This window comes from Protopterus annectens, chromosome 10.part0 (assembly GCF_019279795.1).
Source record: "Protopterus annectens isolate FY-2018-M chromosome 10.part0, PAN1.0, whole genome shotgun sequence".
Taxonomy (NCBI): Eukaryota; Metazoa; Chordata; order Ceratodontiformes; family Protopteridae; genus Protopterus; species Protopterus annectens.
This window is the reverse complement of record NC_056744.1, coordinates 58,470,073-58,489,816: the sequence shown is the minus strand read 5'-3', so window position 1 is coordinate 58,489,816 and position 19,744 is coordinate 58,470,073. Positions and strand designations below refer to the sequence as shown.

At 43.5% G+C, this 19,744-nt stretch overlaps 1 protein-coding gene across 1 annotated transcript in view; it reads left to right on the top strand.

Moving 5' to 3' along the window:
• Positions 1 to 19,744, top strand: part of MYH10 (myosin heavy chain 10) — a 2,709,460-nt gene that overhangs the window by 2,559,226 nt on the left and 130,490 nt on the right. The window contains exon 38 of the mRNA XM_044086713.1: positions 7,183 to 7,391. Coding sequence (XP_043942648.1) covers positions 7,183 to 7,391 — 209 coding nt within the window. The remainder of the gene's footprint in view (positions 1 to 7,182; positions 7,392 to 19,744) is intronic.

Here is a 19,744-nt window from a genome sequence, read left to right as displayed (position 1 = left end):
GTCCTTTTTAATGATCTCTGTCCGTGTCATTGGAAGAATGTCATAAAACAAAAATGAACCCCCTCCTTTCATTTCTTTTCCACCAGCTCAAGTTGAGCATAACTCTGCTACCACATTATTGTTTGGTAACTTTTTGGAGTATTTCAAGACAGCTTAATTGACTGTTATTTTTTGTGTGCCTGTCCGTTGGACTGTAAAACTGGTCCACGTTTCACCTGAATGAAACATCAGACACAGGAAAAAAATATACACTTACAGGAGGTAAGACCCCTGCACAGAGAAAATTAATAGCTAAAGAACTTCTCATCTCTGCTGTCTACTTAAGTGGGCATGATGAACTTGGTCTGGAAAGAATTATTGGGAGGTTTTCTCAAAATCAAAATTTGATACTGTTTTGTTGCCTTTTTTTTCTTCAGACAAACAGTATCCCAAGGTCTGCCTTTTCTGTTAAAATTACTTTTTCAGGTTATTTTCACTTACTTTTAATTGTTATCCTTTACTCTATTTTTGAGTACCAAAGAGTCTCAAGGGGTTGATCTCAACACAGAAATAACATACACTAGCAAGATTTAAAAGCTGGAGTTATACATTTGGCTTGGATAAAACTTGAGACCTGGGCTGCTATTTTGAAAAAAGGTGCTAAAATCAGTATCATAGCTTGAGTGACAGAAAACTTCCCAGTCTTATCAGTTGTAAGTTCAACACATCCACTTAAGGGGTTGACCACAGTCCCCCAGTCATCATGGGTTATGTGAAAATTGACATGACCATAGCTCCAGGAAAGCCTTGTATTTCTTTGTTGCACAGGGCTTTCCTTTACTGCAAGCAACAACCAGGAGAGCGGGGGAAAGTACAGTTGTGTAAAACTCTTACTCTAACAGTGAATGTCCTTCTCTTCACCATTGCAGTATTCTTCCAGGGCAGCCCGACATTCAGCCATTATGAAAAAGCCTAAAAAAGGTCTTGTATGTGCTATACATCACATTTATGCTCTCCGCACAAAACATAGGGCATAAAAGGGACATACAGATGCAACTACCTAGAAATTGCCTCAGAAGAGGGCAGTCTCCATATGACAAAGGAGTCCAAACACATCCAAGAGGAAAAAAATGCAGAACAAGAGGGGGTTGGAGGGAGGGAGGGAAGGAGTGAATACTCCAACGGTGAAGAGAAGGACATCTACTGTTATGGTAAGATTTTACATGACTGTACTATGTCCTGTATCACTGTTGTTGTATTCCTGAATGAAGGGAGAGTGAAAAAGCTCAAGAAACAGAATAGGAGGTGGAAGGCTGAGAAGAGCCTCAACAAACCCACATAAAATGGTTTCAGAAAAATCTGCTCTGGCTCTAGGAACCATATCCAACTTGTACTTAGTAAAGGTATGCAGTGAAGACTGAAGACCAAGTAGCAGCTTCAGGGATGAGATTGGTGTCTAAGCCCTTGAAGAAGGCACCAGCCATAGTGAAATGAGCTCTAACAGAAGTAGACTTAGATTTGCCATGAAAATAAATACTTCAGGAGGAACTGGTTTGCTTAGAAAGAGCCAAACCCAAAGACCTAGGATGAAAGGAAACAAAAAGCTGATCAGACTTACGAGTAGTCCTAGTTTTATCCAAAATAGTACCCGAGTTGTCTGTGCAAATCCAAGGACCGTCTCACTAGCAAACTAAGGAAAAGGGAAGAAGGGAAGGGAGCTGTACCAGCTAATTCAACGACAACTCATTTACTACCCTGGGCATAAAGGAGGATTAGTACAAAGGGACACCTTGTCCCTGTGAAAAAAAACAAAAAAGGAAGAATGGCCATAATGGCCTAGAGCACAGAAACTGAGCAGAAGTAAGAGCAAGCAAGAAAACAGTCTTCCAGGTACAGTGTTGCAAAGAAGCAGAATCTGCAGGCTCAAAAAAGTCTGTTAGTTTTTCCAAAACAAAATTAAGGTCCCAAGGAGGAGGTATAGGTTTTCTTGGAAGCCTAATATGCAGGACACCTTTAAGAAATTGACCTCAAAACAAGAAGTCAAAGGAGAATTCAAGGCCAGATGAGCAGAAATGGCTGACAAATGGGTTTTCACAGAAGAATAGGCTAAGCCAGACTGGTGCAACTCACACAGATAAGAGAGGACCTTAGGGACTCCGACTAAAAATTGGCCCTGGTTACGAGCATGGCACTAGACTGAAAATCTTTTCCATTTGGACATAAGATTTTCTGGTTGAGGGTTTCCTTGCCTCCTGTAAAACCCTGAGTGCATTCTCAGAAAACAGGTGCCTTTAAGGAATTAAAACCCTAGCACCCACAATGTCAGTTGCAGAGTGGAGAAGTGCTCTCATCTCTGAGGTTGATAAAGTCTGACTTTTGATGGGGAGGCCAAATACCCTGAACATTCAGGTAACCAAGAGAAGTCCCCCACACCATGTCGGAGTCATCTGTGAACAGCTCTTGAGAATGGACTGGAGACTGAAAGGACTTGCCTGGGTTGAGAGCAAACTGTTGAATCACCACTCAAATTCCTACGTGAGACAGGGAAGGAGAGGTACACTGAAATTCAGAGGGTGATTATGCAGTAGCCAAGTTGACTCGAGGTGCCATTGAAGCTTCTGCATATGCAGTCTTGCAAGAAGCAGCATTGGAATAGAAGAGACATAAATCCCAGGGCCCAAAGAAACTCCCTGGCTGGCATAGCAGTCAGAGGAAGAAGAGACTGAAAGAAGGCAGTCCTCAACAATACCAGTTGCACATGATCCTGAGAGGATGTCAGGACGGATGTTTGGAAGTTGATAGTAAACCCCAGACTTGGAAGAAGAGAGATGAACTGCAGATCCTATAACAATCAACTGAGAGAAGGTGCTTGAAGCAACAGGTCATTTAAATAATGTGAAATCTGAATGCCTTGTAGCCTGCAGAAGGTAATCACAGGAGCTAGACATTTTGTGAATACCCTTGGGGCAGTAGAGAGGCCAAAGGGCAAAGCAGAGAACTGAAAATGAGAGAAAGATGCAGAGAAAAGTAAAAAATCTCTGAAGAGAGGGTAAATAGGGATATGAAGGTAAACATCTTTCAGATCCAAGGACACCAGAAAAGCCTGTGATAATAAATGAAACCGAGCTTGAAGAGTAAGCATCCAAAAAGAAGGGATCTTGAGAAAGGTGTTAAGCTGAGAGAGATCCAAAAATAGTTCTCCAAAGTCCCCTCCTTTCGAGGAACCATGAACATCCTGAAATAAAAACCTCTTCCCACATGAATTGAAAGGTTGAATGGTTTCCTGGTTCAACAGGGACCCTAGAACCTCTGGAAAATGTGGAAGTTGCTCTAGAGCAGGTTGAGGAATCCCTGAAAAAGAGGGAGAGATTTCCATACCATGACATAACCCTGACAGATGATAGAAAGATCCCAAGAGTCTGAAGTGATGAGATGCCAATTTGGAAGACAAAGGGAGAGTGGAAGGAACAAAGGAACCTTGTCCAAAAGAAGGGGGGGGGTGAACAGTCAAAGAGAAGCAGGCTTAGAAGATAAAGCAGGCTTCTGGGCCACAGAGATCTGAGAAGCCTTAGCACACGGGGCCCGCCTCCCACTCTTCCTAACCTTAGAGGCCTGGCATAGTTGCCTGTGAGCAAAAGCAGACCTAGAAGAATAATTTCTCTGGGACTCTGGGATAGGAGATACAAATGTATGTGTAACTCATTACAGCCGAGTGCGTCTCCAGGCATTTCTGCAGTTACCTCCTACTGCACCTCTAGGCATCAAATATTGCTTGTTCATATTTGCATTAATAATTTCAAAACCATGCCACATGCAAGGTATCAGAATATTTTATCTTGAAGCATACATGATGGCAAACACAATTGTATTGATATTTGACCTCTGTCAATGATTATTTCTTAAAACTGTAAGGTGATAACTTCATTTTTTTAAAGGCTCAAGCCGCATCCACTGGGAGTTAAAGGTACAAAGTCAAAAGAGCTGTACGGAAGGGAATGAGTTAAGGTCTTACAAGGCTTTGCCTTTCTCTTGAAGAGACTAACATGTCAGCAGCAATCCCAGAAAGATGGGTATTATCCAAAGGAGCATCCAACAGTTTGGCATTAATGTCCTCAAGTAGAGACTGGAGATAAAGCCAAGAATAATACTTCATGATGGACCCAAAAGATGCAGCCATAGAAGAGGTATCAGTAACATTATAGCTACACTTAATAGAGTGGTGAATCAGCTGAGAAGCAGAACCTAAAAAAGATAAGGCAGAAATTTGCCTTCAGAAACAGTGAGGGCAAAGATAACCTGACAAGCCAGAGCATACCCAGTCGTGTGGGTCTGGTAATAGCTATAAAGACCAAAGTAGAAGCAGTGTAAACTTTCTTTCTAATCCTCTTCATTGCTGTACTATCCTTATCAGAAGGCAAAGGTTTAGAAGGTTTGTCAGAAGAGACTGACACCACAGCAGGATCAACAGAAGGACAAATTGACAGTCTTCAGGAACCTTATAGAATCTGTCAGGTTTCTTAGGAGCAGGAGGCTGAGAATCAGGATACTTGGAAGCAGCAATTAGTGTCTGGCAAGGCAGCCAACACAGGTGGAACTGCTGATTGGTTTAGGAGTATTTACCTGAAACAACTCATAAAATTTTCTCTGAATGTCTGACACTTGAGAAGAATCCCACTTAAAGAATTCCATCATCCTAGCAATTTTGTCCTAAAGGGCATTTCCAAAGGGCATTTCCTCAAAAGAAGACTCAGGACTAACAGACTCCTCCCCATCAGAACCAAAAGCCAAAGGTGAAGGCATCTCTGAAGAATAGGACAAAGACCTCCTCACCAGATGCTGAATCCTCATCCAAGGAATCTGGTTCCCTGAGCCATTTAGAAGGGGTAGAGGTACAAGGAGTAGCAGGTACTAAAACCCCTTGAGGAGACTTTAGGACCATTAAGGCAGAAAATAAGCCCTGAGTAAACTCTTTTCATTTCTTTTGAGGATCCATAGGACAAGCTGAAACATGCTGCAATTTTTTTTTCCTTAGAAGGGACATCACTCCTAACAAATACTGGTTGTTCCAACCTTTGGTGAGATTCAGTGAGAGAACCCAGAACTTCCTCCCTGACTAATATCTGCAGAATCCCTCTAGGACCCTCCGAGTTGATCAGCTGCAGTTCCCTGTTGACATCCAAAGCAGATGCCTGCAAAACCTCAGAGGATATTCGAAAAGACTGATCCATGCCGGCCTTCAGCAGGGTCTGGCAGATGAATCCGACATAGATGCCAAATGACTTCCAGAGCTATTATCCACTTCTAGAGGGACATCCAGTGGAGGCTGGACAGCTAAAGAATCCGGCTGAGACTTCTTGGCCTTTTTACCCAGTGGGAGTATCTCAGAGTTAAAGGATTCTGCTATGATTCCCTGGGCTTACTGTTTAAGCTGCTGGTTTTCAAGGTAAATGGCCAGGGAAGACAAATAATTTCTTATTGTCTTAGGCACAAATACCTTACAGATAATACAAGAGGTATGCTCTTGGGAAGCACCCAAACAAAAAGACACTGTTCATGATGATCTTTATGGGGAATCTGCATCCCACACTGACATTTTCCCTTCTTGGATGACATGAATTCTAGGTAGTAAAAGAAAATACAAGACCAAAAAAGGTATTTAAAAAAAAAAAAAAAAACACAGGGTACTTGTATGCCGTACAGCAACAAGACATTCAAACCAACTGGCAAAAATGGCGTTTGAACTGGCGGCAAAAGAAGTTCTAGGTAGTTGTATCTGTACGTCCCTTTTATGCCGTACATTTTGTGTGGGGAGCATAAATGTGATGTACGGGGCATCCAATATCTTTTTTAGGCTTTTTCTTACTGGCTGAGCATTGGGCTGCCCTGGGCAGGACATCCTTTCTATGAAGAATACTGCAGTAGTGGTATACAAGGACATCACTATACTTCAGGAAGACAGAGCAGGGCAGACTTCTGACTCTCAAAACCAGAGGCCGAAATCTCCTTAGACCAAGGAATGCCAGCAGAGGAAACGGGACCAACAACAGCATGAAAAAGAGTATGGAGAAGTGGAAAGTAGATATTGAATGAGAATTGTAACCTGAGGTACAACGATATTCTGGCTCACTCAGTTTTATGTTTATTTTATTTTATGTATTTTTAGAGGTTTTAATCTTTATTCACATATTTTAAGGGCTTTCATTAGTTTGTGAACTCCTATGAGTACTGTCTTCTGTAACTGGTTTTGGAAACAGTTGCAATGACAAAAAGAATCCAGTACAATTCTGAGGCCACACACGTGTTGAACACCAAAATGTCCATGAAAAAGCAAGTTTAGTGCATGTCTGGGGCATGTACTTGATCTGAGGATCTCTAAAGGACTGGCTTTCTCACACATGGTTCACACTATCTTGGAACACCAAATGTAATAAGTTTAACAGGTCTGGTTTGGTTTGTAGAAAATGTGGCATGAACTCCGGAAAGCAGTCAGCACTCAGAAAAGGCTACCTGGGGAAACAAAAAGATGTGAGTTAAGAAATTGTGATCTTATACCAGTGAGCCCTCTAAAAGCAGATACTGTTAGTGAAATTTTAAGGATTTATATTTAAAAGTTTCACTGTCACACTTACTTTTTGACTTTGCTGCTAAACTACGAAACAGTTTCTCTGCTTATAAGTGGCTCATAAGGGAGGGGCAAAAAGAACTGAAATCCCCCCCCCCCCCCTGGGGGGGAGGTGTTTCAAGATCTTAATGCATAAACTACATAATTTTTCTAAAGCATAGTGCTGTACCAGTTAGCAGTAGGCAAGTTTGATCTGTCATTTTGAGACCACTTTTATCACTTACCTACCTCGGTAGGCAGCTGATGAAGCATTGTATATGTATGGTAGTAACACATACCAGATCATCAGTCTCCTCCAACTCCCCCTGCACTGGTGTTCAATATGAGATATGTAAAGGTAGTTGGAAGGCAGGACACAGTCATACTAGCTGTATTTATAAGTAGTACTTTGGTGATCTGTTTATTCACAATCATTTGTCATTACACTTGCTGTCATTACCACCACTAATTTATATATTGTGTGTATGCGTAACTACAAAGTATGTTTAGGCTGTGAAACATACTAAATCAAAAATATTCTGCAGAATGAACTTGGAGAGCATTGTATAAGTATTTTTGTAAACGTTGAATTTTACTTTCAGGTTGACTCACTGAATACAGAGCTTTCAAGTGAGCGCAGTGCTGCACAGAAGAGTGAAAATGCTCGACAACAGCTAGAGAGACAGAATAAGGAGCTGAAAGCCAAATTGCAAGAGCTTGAAGGGTCTGTGAAATCTAAATTCAAGGCAACAATTTCTGCACTAGAGGCCAAGATCATTCAGCTGGAAGAGCAGCTGGAGCAGGAAACAAAGTAAGTTTTGAGGTCAGAATTTTAGGCATCCCATCTTAGTAAATTTAAAATATAATAAGCTTAAGGAGGTTAGGGATGTCAAAATGAAAATGTGCTACATTGCTAAGAAAGAAGTAAAGTATATTGATGCCAGGGACACTAATATGCATGTGATGGTAGAAAATGTACACCTAAGTCATAGTTCCAAAATGGAAGTGATATAAACATTTTACAGTAGGTAAGAGGTTGTAAAAGCACTTTTTATTGTGGGATATGGAATTGCAATGTTAAAATTGATGATTAGCTATGAATAGTAAGGTGGTACTGTAAAATTCTGTAGTTCAGTGGGATATGCTGAGAATATAAAGGCTTTAAGATAGCTGTATGTGTAGTCTGTTTCTAAAAGCAGTGTTTTGTATTACTTAGTACATGTAAGCAGTTACGGGCATACAGGCTCAAAATGAATGAATGACGATGTGTTAAGGATAATACTTATTCAGCAATGACATTTACTGAAGTGTGCTGATGAAGTCGTGTAGCACACAAACCCACTTACTGGTAACTTTCTGTATGGCTGTAGTATCATTGCTGTGAGTGTGTGTGTGTGTATATATATATATATATATATGTATATATATATAATGTGTGTGTTCGGGAACTGAAAGACTGAGTTCTTAGAGCTGTCATACTTATAAGGTTTTTTTAACATTCTTCATACACTTTTTATTGTTTTTTTCAAAAGTTTTTCTGAAATCATTGCATATTAATCTGTAACATGAGTTTTTAGAGATGTACATGTGTGTGTATATAGACACACACACTAATGTGTGTATGTATGTGTATGTATATATATATATATATATATATATATATATATATATATATACATATGTATACATACATATATGGATGTACTTCATAATATCGCATTACCAAGAGTTCGACTGTCAAAACATCAAGACTAGAACAACATAACTATAAAAACATCAAACTGTTAAAATAAACTTTGAAACATTGATACATGTACTGCACGTCAGCCAGTACACAGACATCCTATAGAGATCATGATACACTTGTAACAGAACCCAGTCCACTTAAATCCCAAATTAAACACAAAGTTACAGTTTAATCAACATTTTTGCAGGGTAGCAAGCACACCTCATGTGGGTACTGTGCCCCCACACCCCCTTCAACTTATATATACTAACTTCAAGATTGCATCACAGTGGGGAAAAGGGTAAATTTCCCGATCCCCACTGCATTGCGATCTCCATTTCAAAAATCCTGAAAAATCTACACTTGTTCCATTAAATGTTCCGTTTAAATGGAGAAGTTTGTTACAAGTCTAGCGCGATCTCCAACCAAGACACCCGTGTACTCCGACATGCGCAGTACGTACTTCAATGCTACAAGTTTCATTATTTTAACAATTCAATGTTACCAAACTTGTGCTGTTCTGGTCTTGATATTCAGTAACTCTGTTTTAGTAACGTGACAGTATGAAGGAATGGGATATTTACCATTTTCCTCACTGTAGTGCAATCTCAGAGTTGGCTCATTGTTTAGCAGGGGGTGCAGGGGGCTTGCCCCTTGCAAAAACGTAAAAAAAAATTTTGGTTAGGTTTTCGAAGTTTCAGAACTTCAATCTTATGGTTTTGGCTGTTTGAAGTTTTGAAACCTCAAGCTTCTGAACTAGATCTATGTATATAGCTCATATATAATACATACACACACACACACACACACACACACACACACACACACACACACACACACACACACACACAAAAAAAAGAAAAGCCATAATTGTTTCCATTCTTATTGTCATTCAGTTCACATAATGGATCTGAGGTTCTCTTTTTTCCTTCTTCCTCAATGTATGAGTTTGGCTCCAACTTGGCTGCTTATTTCAGACTTGTGATCCAGCTGTCGAGCTCCTCCCTCTACCCATAATGCCCTGTTGCATCACCAAAGCCTCTGATCTCATTTGCCGCCATTGCAAACAGATGCAGGTTTCCAAGCTGTTGAGCTATTGGTCTTGTAAGTTAGAAAATTTTTATTGATGTATTCAATTTTCTTTAGTAATCTATTCTTCATCTGAATTTCTCTAACTAGCATTAGGATGTTTCTTTCCCTTTCTGCTTTATAATACCTTTTTAGATAATACTTTACCATAGCTGGTAATCTCTTTTAGTCATTTTACATTGTTTTCTTGCTTACCATAGTTGGTAGCTGACTTTTCTTTCTTTTTTTAGAAAAGTGTAAACTTTTTCCTTTTAGATTCTGTGGGGTTCTTCATAGTGATGTCAGAAAAACCCACAGGTTTCAAAAAGTGCACTTATTGTGAACACAAACTTCCAAATTTGCATGTCCACAAGGTGCATATGTATTGTCCATGGGCTGATGACTTGGATACGGCCTGCAAAATATGCTACACTTTCAACCCTAGGGCTTTAGTGGATCAGCGCAATAAACTGATCTTAAGAGATGTACTGCCTTCCACTTCAGGGGCTCAGAACCCCTCCGAACATAGCAAGTCAGCAATTTGGAACATAGGAGGCGCCCCCCTCCAAAGTACCCAAGGTCTTCCTTGGAGCCTCCCACAAAGACTCAGAAATTATCAGATCCTAGGACTCCTAAATTGGATCCAAAGACTTCAGAGCCATAGACTTCTGTAATTATCATTAGTCCAATGGTGACTCTCTCGGATCCTAGATCCTTCAATTCTAAACAGGGATCTACTTATAGGAGAGCTACTGTGGAGTGTACAGTAAAGCCAATATCACCTACCCCACCTTCAAGGTGCTTCAAACCCCAAAGTAGTACTCCAGGCCTCCTTCCACTTCCTCCTGTAGGTCCTCCAGGAGCTTATCTGAAGCAGACGTGGATAGGATGGTGCAGAAGTTTCTAAGAGCTCTGACCCAGATGGGTGTCTTATCAACTCCATCCTCTACTGGATCTTTGAGTAGGCCATGTCTTCTAAAGCTGTTTTCTCTTCTCAGAGAGGTCCAGTGTTCAGATCCGAGGAACATTTCTTCCTCCACTCTGTCCTTGGCTAGTTCTGCTCTGATACCATCTGATCAAAGTGCGTCTTGGAGCCAGAGCATTGGCAATTGGTCTGAGGGGATAGGCTTGACTCTGATTTTGTTGGATCCAACCCTTCCTATGAGAGCCTCTGCCCTGGACATTTCGGAACGAGTTCTATCCCCAACATGCGGATCTGAGGGACATCTAGACTTGCCTTTGTTTGGAGTTTTAGCTCCAAGGAGGCGGGTCAGGATCTAGTTCATCTGCTTTTGAAGTGATAGAAAGATCTTTTTCTCTCCACAGAGGACTGCCCTCTCATGACTCAGATCCTACTGCCTTTCTCCTATCAATTCCTAGCTCTGAGTTGCTCAGACCTATTCCACAAGGATAGCCAGAAGCAATAATTGCCAGCCAGTTCCATTAGACGACCCTCCCCTCTCTCCTGGCACCTCACCTGAACATCCTGCAGAGGAGGTACATCAGAAGAGGAAGTGTGAAAGGAGACACATTGACTCCCCATTCTAGTCTGTCACAGAGGATACCGATTTTGATGACCTGAGAGGGGTCCCCAGTTCACTACAGGATGACATCTCTTCTGAAGATATTCTAGAGATCCTGAAACTGAAAGGTAGCTGGTTCTTCCCAGAACCCCTCACCAGAATAATCTTTGTTTTTGGAGGCTTTTACTTCTGGCCCATCTACCTCATGGGGTTACCCCCCCCCCCCGGCAGGCAAACTTATTGATGTAGTTACCCATCAGGTTAAGAAGGAACCGGATACAGTCGAACCCATTCCTAAGAGACCCAACAAATTTTTGACAACCCTACCCTACCCCACCCCAGCCGATCATCGGACTGCACTGGAGCAAAGGGGTCCCGGTTGACACTGTGGCGGTGGTGGTGGCAGCCACCAAGAAAGTGGTAGTGGAGCAGAGTTCTGCTGTCCATCTGCCTAATAGGGAATCTAGAGCATTTGACAGTTTTGGAAAGCGAGTTTTTGCCTTGGCAACCTTTGCCCTGAGGTCACTAAATTACCTAGCACGTTTCACTCTGCTTCAAAAAGATTTGACCAAGGAGCTTTTAAATACTCTTTCACAGTCATGTTTGCTACAGATTCCAAATGGACATCCTCTCACCTGGCCACACTTTGTTGTCCATATCCAATGCTTTTAATGTGGTTGCTCTCTCACAGTTCAGGTATTGCCATAAGGAGACATGCCTGGGTTTGGCTTTGCGACTTTGTGGAACCCTTTAAGATGTCTTTTATTAATGTTCCATTTGATGGCACTTCCTTGTTTGGGGCATTAGTAAAAGACGTGTTTACCTGCAGTGAACAAGATGGAAAGACTCTGTAACATAGAAATCAAGTTTTCTGTGTCTCAAAAAACCTTTTCTAGGAATCAGAGAAGCAGCAAGATGATGTGGGTCTGGAAATCTCAGGGACTTTTCCAAGATCTATATGGTGACAATTCCTCCAGAGACAGAGGAGGAAATTTCAGTGGTAGACGTCACCCTAGAGGCAGAGGAGGTCTACAGAATTAGGGCTTTAGAGATTCTTTTTCAGATAGGCCCTTTCAGTGCTCCTGAAAAGGTGCCCAAGTGTCCAACTGTGGATGCAGTTGTCGGTCATTTGTCTTTGCACCCAGATGCCTGGGCAAGTATAACACAAGATACATGGGTGCTAAACATAATATCCAGGGGTTATTGCATACCATTTTTCCCTTCCACCATCTCACAAAAGGAAGAAACGTCTTCATGCTCCACCCAGTCAGAGGAAGGCAGCGGAAAGAAACCCAAAAGCTGCTAGACAAGTCATCCAAAAGATCCCTCCAGACCAGATAGGATTCAGAACTTGTACCAAAGAAAACAGAGGATCTCAGACCTAGCTTCTTTGCCTCCTCATTGTATCTCCACTTTAAGGAGTCCGGTCCATTTTCACCTTGCTCATTCAACTCCTCCAGCAGGGTCAGTACCACAGGCAATTAGGTTCCATGGCAGCAGCCATCGTACTACTTCATGTGGCATGCTTTATGCAGGTTCTGCAATGGACTATAGCTGTACAGTGGTCCTTTCTGTATCATTCCCTATCCTTTCCAGGCAGGCTCACCCCAGTTTGCAAACAACACATCTGATGGTGAGTACAGGTGGTTGATTTACATCTAGGCAGACCCTTTGTTCTACCAGCCCGTATGGCCACAGTGATCATAGATGCTTCTCACTTGTTGTGGGGGGGGGGGCATTTCTTGGGAAGGATGGTCTAAGGCACATGGTCCACCCAAGAGTCCACGTTGCATATAAGTGTCCTAGAGATGAGAGCCGTCCTATTAGTATTGCAGGCATTTCAAGATTTTCTCCCATTGGGAACTGTTGCAGTTCAGACCGACAAAATGTCTGTAGTCTGGTACATCAACAAATAAGGATCATGTCCACTTTGCAGAGAGGCCATGAGAGTATGGGAATGGATGATCTCATCCTTGCTGCAATCTCTTTGCCACTCCACTCAACAAGTGCAGCAGGTACTTCGCTCTTATCCCCCATCAGGGGGAGTCACCAAGAAATGCTGTAGTTTACGCTTGGCCCTCGGGGTCTCCTTTATACATCTTACTCACTCCCTGATTCCCAAATATTTACAGAAAGCAAGCAGACTGAAGAGCTCAGTAATACTCGTTGCCCCCTTCTGGCCTCAGCAAGTATGGTTCCCCTTCCTACGGTCTCATCTTAACTCAAGGCTCTGTCTTCAAAGTCTCCTTACATAATTTTTCATAAAGATAGGGTTTCCTTGTGGACTAACCCTCCCTTTTTACCTACAGGGGCTTCTGAGAATAACATTAACTAATCCCTCCATTTACCAGTTTTCTTTCCAAAATTTTCCAGTAAAGGAGAGTACATCCTGCATCTTCTTGATGTGCAGAAACAATTGATGGGAAGTTGTTAAATCTCACCATTTATTCTCACTGATGGGTGAGATGGCCAATCCTCGGCTCTGACACGGCCGTTAGCAAAGCTCAAGGTTTGCCAGTAGCTCGAGACCAAGCCCCTTATCCCATGATGCATTGCTGGAATTACCCCAGATCTATTTTGACGCGGCGCAGATCTCGGTGTTCCAGATAGCTCTGACCAATTTTATTGAATAGATTCGTCTGTTTGCAAGTTTTAAAAAACTTTTTCTTGACTATATATATATATATTTATATTTGTATATAGATCTAGACTTAGATTTAGATAAGTGCCCTGTGTTGGCTTGTTTTTTTCTATAGAGTTGGCCATAATTTCTTGTGTGTGTTTATTTCATGGTTTAAATTTGTCTAAATTTAAAAAGAGATGTCTGATGAGAGAGAGAAGCCACATCCTAAATCTGGCTTCAAAAAATGTCTGGATTGTGGACAAAAAATGTCAGTCACTGACAGGCACATTCAGTGTGTTTATTGTCTGGGGGCATTACACCTCCAAGACTCTTGTAGCATCTTTCACTCCTTCTCTTCCAGGGTACTTTTAGAGAGTAGGAGGAAATTGTTGAATAGGGGTTTACTTCAGCACCCCTTCTCAGAAGCACTGGGTAACCAGGATGATGCTAGTAAATCCTCTGTCAACCAAGTCTTCAGGTGACTCCAACTTATCGAAAAAGGCTAAAAAAATGGAGGGTGTAGGGTCATCGGTTCCACTGCTCTCGGAACCGAGTGTCCCTTCTGTTCGGAGCCAGCTCACAGCTTTGGAGCCAGTTTCTGAGATCTCCTCTGCTCCAGTCAGCACCCTCGGTGCACTCCTCGAAGTCTTCTGTCAGCCTCTCGGATCTGGATATGGATCGGTTGGTACAGAAGCTTTTACGGGCACCAGTCCTTGCCAAATTGTTGTTGGCTCCGACGCCTTCATCAGAACCGAAAACCATTAATCCGGACCTGACTGCTCCTCCTCCGAGCCGTACTGGACTTTCAGAGCTGGAGGAGCCTGACCTGATGGTTGAGCCTGTGGAGCCGAGACCTGCTCCAGTGTTATTGGTTCCATCTACTCGGATGTCCTCGGCGCCGACCAGGGACTCTAGGAGCCGACACTCTCCTGTCAAGTCCGGAGAGGATAGTCGTACCGATCTGTCGGTGCCGACTCTTCCTCTCGGGGCTTCGACTCGGATAAGCTTGGCTCCTACCTCGGGCTCGGAGCCCTTGGCCTCTGTGCGGGACGATCGGATGGTTCCTTCGGATCCGTCTACCTCTTCTTGTCGGAGCCATGGTGCGTTCGATGCCATGAGGAGAGTCCTGTCTCCAAAGACATCATCAGCATCAGGTCTGGCTTCCTCCTCCTCCCCTCAAGTGTCTGTGTCCACTCCTGCTTCTACCGGTCAACCAAGCATAGAGACCCTGAACCTCAAGTAGCCCCACAGGGCGCCCCCTGCTCTTCTGAAACTTCCCCAGAAGCCCCCACTGAGGAGGTACCCAGGAAGAGACTGTGCAAGAGGAGGCACTTGGACTTCCCACAGGAGTCTTTGACATCTGACACTGACTTGGATAAGTCAGAAGGGTCCCCTCGATCCCCCTCTGAGGATATCTCCTTTGCGGAGATATTAGAGATCCTTAATCAGAGGGGTGGTTGGCAGGCCAAAAGCCCTATTGAAGATGAGTCAGTGCTCTTGAAGGCTTTCGGGTCTCTTGGGTGTCTCCGCCTTACGATGAGCTCATGGAGCTGATCTCTTGTAAGGCGTGGGAGTTTCCGGAGGCCATGGAACCTGTCCCTCGGAAGCCAAATAAGTTAATCTCTGCCCCAGTGGACAAAGCTTTTTTGACTAAGGAGTGCCTGTTGATGCCATGGTGGTGGTGGCAGCCACCAAAAACGAAACGTCTGAGATGTCCTCATCTGTCCATCCTCCTAACAGAGATTCCAGGATCATGGATAAATAGCGGAAACGCATGTTTAGTTCAGCGACTTTTTTCCTTCGATCACTGAACTATTTAACCCATTTTACAAGACTACAAAGAGATCTCCTGAAAGAGCTAGGAGATGCTCTACAGGGTACTGTAGCTGCATGGGTTGCCAACAAAGTTAACACCCAGCTCGCTACCCTAAACTCTATTGTGAACTCATCCATGCGTCTCATATCTTACGCAGCTGATGGTTTGAGTAGAGCCGCTAGTTCAGGCATTGCTCTGCGTAGACAAGCCTGGTGCATCTCTGTTCCTTTGCGGAGCCTTTCATGTCTTCCTTTATCAACACCCCATTTGATGGCTCATCCCTGTTTGGGCCCAAGGTAAAGGAAACTCTAACCAGGTGTGAGCAGGAAGGCAAGACTCTGTCTGCCGTCGGAGTCCGTTTTTTTCTTCCCCTACTCGGCTCTATCCCAAGGGGCCCTAAGGGAGGAAAGATGTGGTTCCGAAAAGCACAGGGAGCCTTTCAGGACACACGTGGCAAAACCCCCTCTAGAGGCAGAGGAGGGGGTTATAATGGAAGGTGCCGCCCGCGCGGCGGGGGGGGGTCCGCAACAGCAGGGTGACAGAGGCCAGTTCTCTGGACAGCCCTACCAGCGCTCCTGAAAGGAGACCCGGCTGTCCAGCTCTGGAGGCAGTCGGGGGTCGCTTATCTTTGTACCCAGAAGCCTGTCTAAGCATAACATCCGATACCTGGGTACAAAGCATCATTTACAGAGAGTATTTCATACCGTTCTCTTCCTCTCCCACTCCTGTCAACAGAATCACGGATGTTCCACCCAGTCTTAGGGAACAAGCAACTATAGAGGTCCGCAAGTTGATAGAAAAAGAGTCATCCAGTCAGTCCCAGCAGACCAAACAGGATTCGGAACTTACTCAAGATTCTTTTTGGTTCGAAAGAAAACAGGGGACTGGAGACCTATCTTGGACCTCAGCAGACTCAACCAATTTGTAAAAAAAGAGAAGTTCTGAATGGTCATGCTTCAGGCCATTCTTCCCTTTCTAGGGAAAGGCGATTGGATGTGCTCCATTGATCTCAAGGATGCGTACTACCACATAAAGATAGACAGGTACTCCAGAGATCACCTGCATTTCCGGCTGGGAGCCAATCACTACCAGTTTCGAGCCCTGCCCTTTGGTCTCACTACAGCCCCCAGAGTGTTCACCAAATGCATGGCAGTGGTCACGGCTCACCTGAGGCGTCTAGGATTCCAGGTGTTTGCATATCTAGATGATTGCCTCCTTACCGCCACCACCAGGCATCAATTGATTCAGGCAACACAATCTACTCTGACACCACTTAGGCATTACAGTCAACTTTGAAAAGTCTGCCTTGTTGCCATCGCAGCATACTGTCTTTATAGGAGCAGAGTTAGATACCTCAACCACCACTCTGTCTTCCAGTCAAAAGGGTCTCACTTCTTCGCCAGTATGTCAACTCATTGGTGTCGAAGAGCAGAGCTACAGCCGCAGAGGTCTTGAAGGTACTAGGTTTGATGGCGGAAGCAATACTAGCCATTCCACTCGCAAGGATGCATATGCAAATTCTTCAATTGCTCCTGCTCGCTCAATGGTCTTACCAGAAATTGCCAATGAACCATATGATTCTCATCACAAACTTTTGCAAGAGGACCTTCGGTGGTGGTTGACATCTATTCATGTTACAACAGGATGACCCTTTGTGCCCCCCCCCCAGTAGCCACTGTGACCATGGATGCTTCCCTGATAGGGTGTGGGGGGGGGGATTTTCAGGGAAAGACTGCCCAAGGCACATGGATGGATCAAGAGTCACATCTGCATGTCAATGTTCTGGAGTTGAGAGCAGTACTTCTGACGTTGCAGTACTTTCAGGACTCTCTTCCTCTAGGGACAATTGCGATTCAGACAAACATGTCAGTGGTCTGGTACTTGAACAAACAGGTCGGAACCAAGTCTTAACCCCTTTGTCAAGAAGCCCTCAGAGTATGGCAATGGGCTGTGTCATCCCACTGTTTTCTGTTAGCAACGCACATCCCTGGAAAATCCAACGTGATAGCGGACAAGCTGAGCAGGGCAATCCTGTTGCCTCACGAGTGGTCTCTCAACCAACATGTTGCAGACATGCTTTTCCACAAATGGGGCCAGCCTTGCTGCGACCTCTTTGACAGTCACATCAATACCAAATACAGAAGCTACTTTGCCCTAATACCACCTCCGGGACATCACCTGAGAGACACACTCATACACGATTGGCGTCAGGGTCTCCTATATGCATTCCCTCCAATTCCATTGATACCCAGGTTTTTACAGAAAGCAAAGTCGGTGGGAAGGACTGTTATTCTTATAGCCCCCCCATCAGCCTCGACAGATTTGGTTCCCATTTCTTCAACGTCATCTGCTGGAGGATCCATGGATCCTGGACCCAGTTCCAGACCTCCTGACACATCTGTCAGGGGACCTCCATCCTTCACTGCAGTCTCTAAAGCGGACTACTTGGCTGATCCACTTCCCCAAATTGCCAGGCTTCATTCACTCTCAGAGGACACAAGACAAATTTTATTGTCTTCTCATAAGCTATCCACCAGAAAACTATATCGCAGTAAGTGGAAAAGGTTCTCCATTTGGGCCAGTATTTAAAAAATTGACCCTTTCCGAGCTCCTTTGTCGTCTATTTTAGAGTTTTTGACAATGATTTTTTAAGGAAGGAGCAGCAGCTGCCACAGTTAGGGTTCAGTTAGCCGCCATATGTAATGTCCACCTTGGATTGGATGGGTTAAATATTATGGCCCATAAGTTATCTAAGGTTTTTCTCAAAGGTGTTTTTCACATGAGGCCTCCTGTCAAAACCCCTTATTCTATCTGGAATTTGAATTTTATGCTATCTCAAATAATTATTCCCCCCTTCAAACCAGCATCATCTTGTGATCTCAAATTTTTGTCCTGGAAAACTATTTTTCTAGTGGCCATTACTTCTGCCCACAGAGTGTCAGAACTTCAAGCATTATCTATCAGACCTCTTTATATGATTTTCCATGCTGATAAGAGCATCTCTCAGAACAAACCCCTCCTTTTTGCCTAAAGTCTGTTCTGAGTCTAATATCAATCAGGTCATTGAGTTGCCAGTCTTTTTTCCCAACCATTCCAACAAATTAGAATACATGCTGCACAAACTTGACGTGAACAGACAGCTCAGATTTTATATTGATAGAACTAAGGATATTAGGAAATCAGATCAACTTTTTGTATCCTTTTCGGAGGCCAGAAAAGGTAGACCAGTGGCTAAAACAACCCTTTCAAAATGGTTATCGGATTGTATCTCATTTGTTCATGCAACTGCTAACATACCTTTGCCACACAAAGTAAAGGCTCATTCAACCAGAGCCGTTTCTACGTCTCCTGCTTTTCAAGCCAAATTGCCCCTTGATAATATTTGTGCTGCAGCCACTTGGTGTAAGTCTCATACTTTTATCCCTCATTGCAAAGTGGATAAGGCTTCCAGGGACAGGTCTTCGTTTGGTTCTACGGTCCTGAAAAATGTACTCCCGTGAGCCACCCAGGATTGTGGGTGCTAGGGACGCTACCCATCAGTGAGAATAAACGACGAGATTTAATAACTTCACATAAAGAAGTTATGTACTCACAATAACGTTCCATGTGAGTTGTTTATCTTGCCTTTATTCTCACATCCCTCCCGCCATCCCCCTCCTGACAGACAGTTGACCTAGAGACTAGTATCATCCTGGTTGTTCAATACTTCTTCTTGGGGAGTTCACCCCTTACAGGGTTATATATACATGCAGCAAACAAGATCTGAGGTAATTCCAGCAGTGCATCATGGGATAAGGGGATTGGTCTTGAGCTACTGGCAAACCTTGAGCTTTGCTAACGGCCGTGTCGGAGCCGAAGATTGGCTCCGAACCCATCAGTGAGAATAAAGGCGAGATAAACAACTCACATGGAACATTATGGTGAGTACATAACTTCTTTTTTTTATCTTCACAGGGCAAGCCAGTTCAGAAAATCAGATCAGCTGTGTTTCCTTTTCTCCAAAAAGACTATCCAAAGCCATTTTAGCGAAATGGATAACACACTGTATTTCCTGGATTTATTCTCAGAAAGGCATGTCATTATCTAAACCTCCCAAGGCTCATTCAACCAGATCCCTGGCCACATCTTCTGCCTTTTGGTCAAGAACATCTGTGCTGCAGCTACTTGGTCCAATGTTTGTACTTCTGTTATGTATTTCAAATTGGATATCATTTCTAGAAGATATAATTTCTAGAAACAGAGCTGCCTTTGGTTCAGCAGTCCTCTGGAATACCCTTCCATGATGGCCACCCAAGATCAATGTAGCTGGGAACTCTGTCCCATATGTTGAGAGAGAATGAAAAGGACATCATCAGATTGGTCATGCTCTTACCATAACTAGGCATATGTGTTGTCTATTTTCATTCTT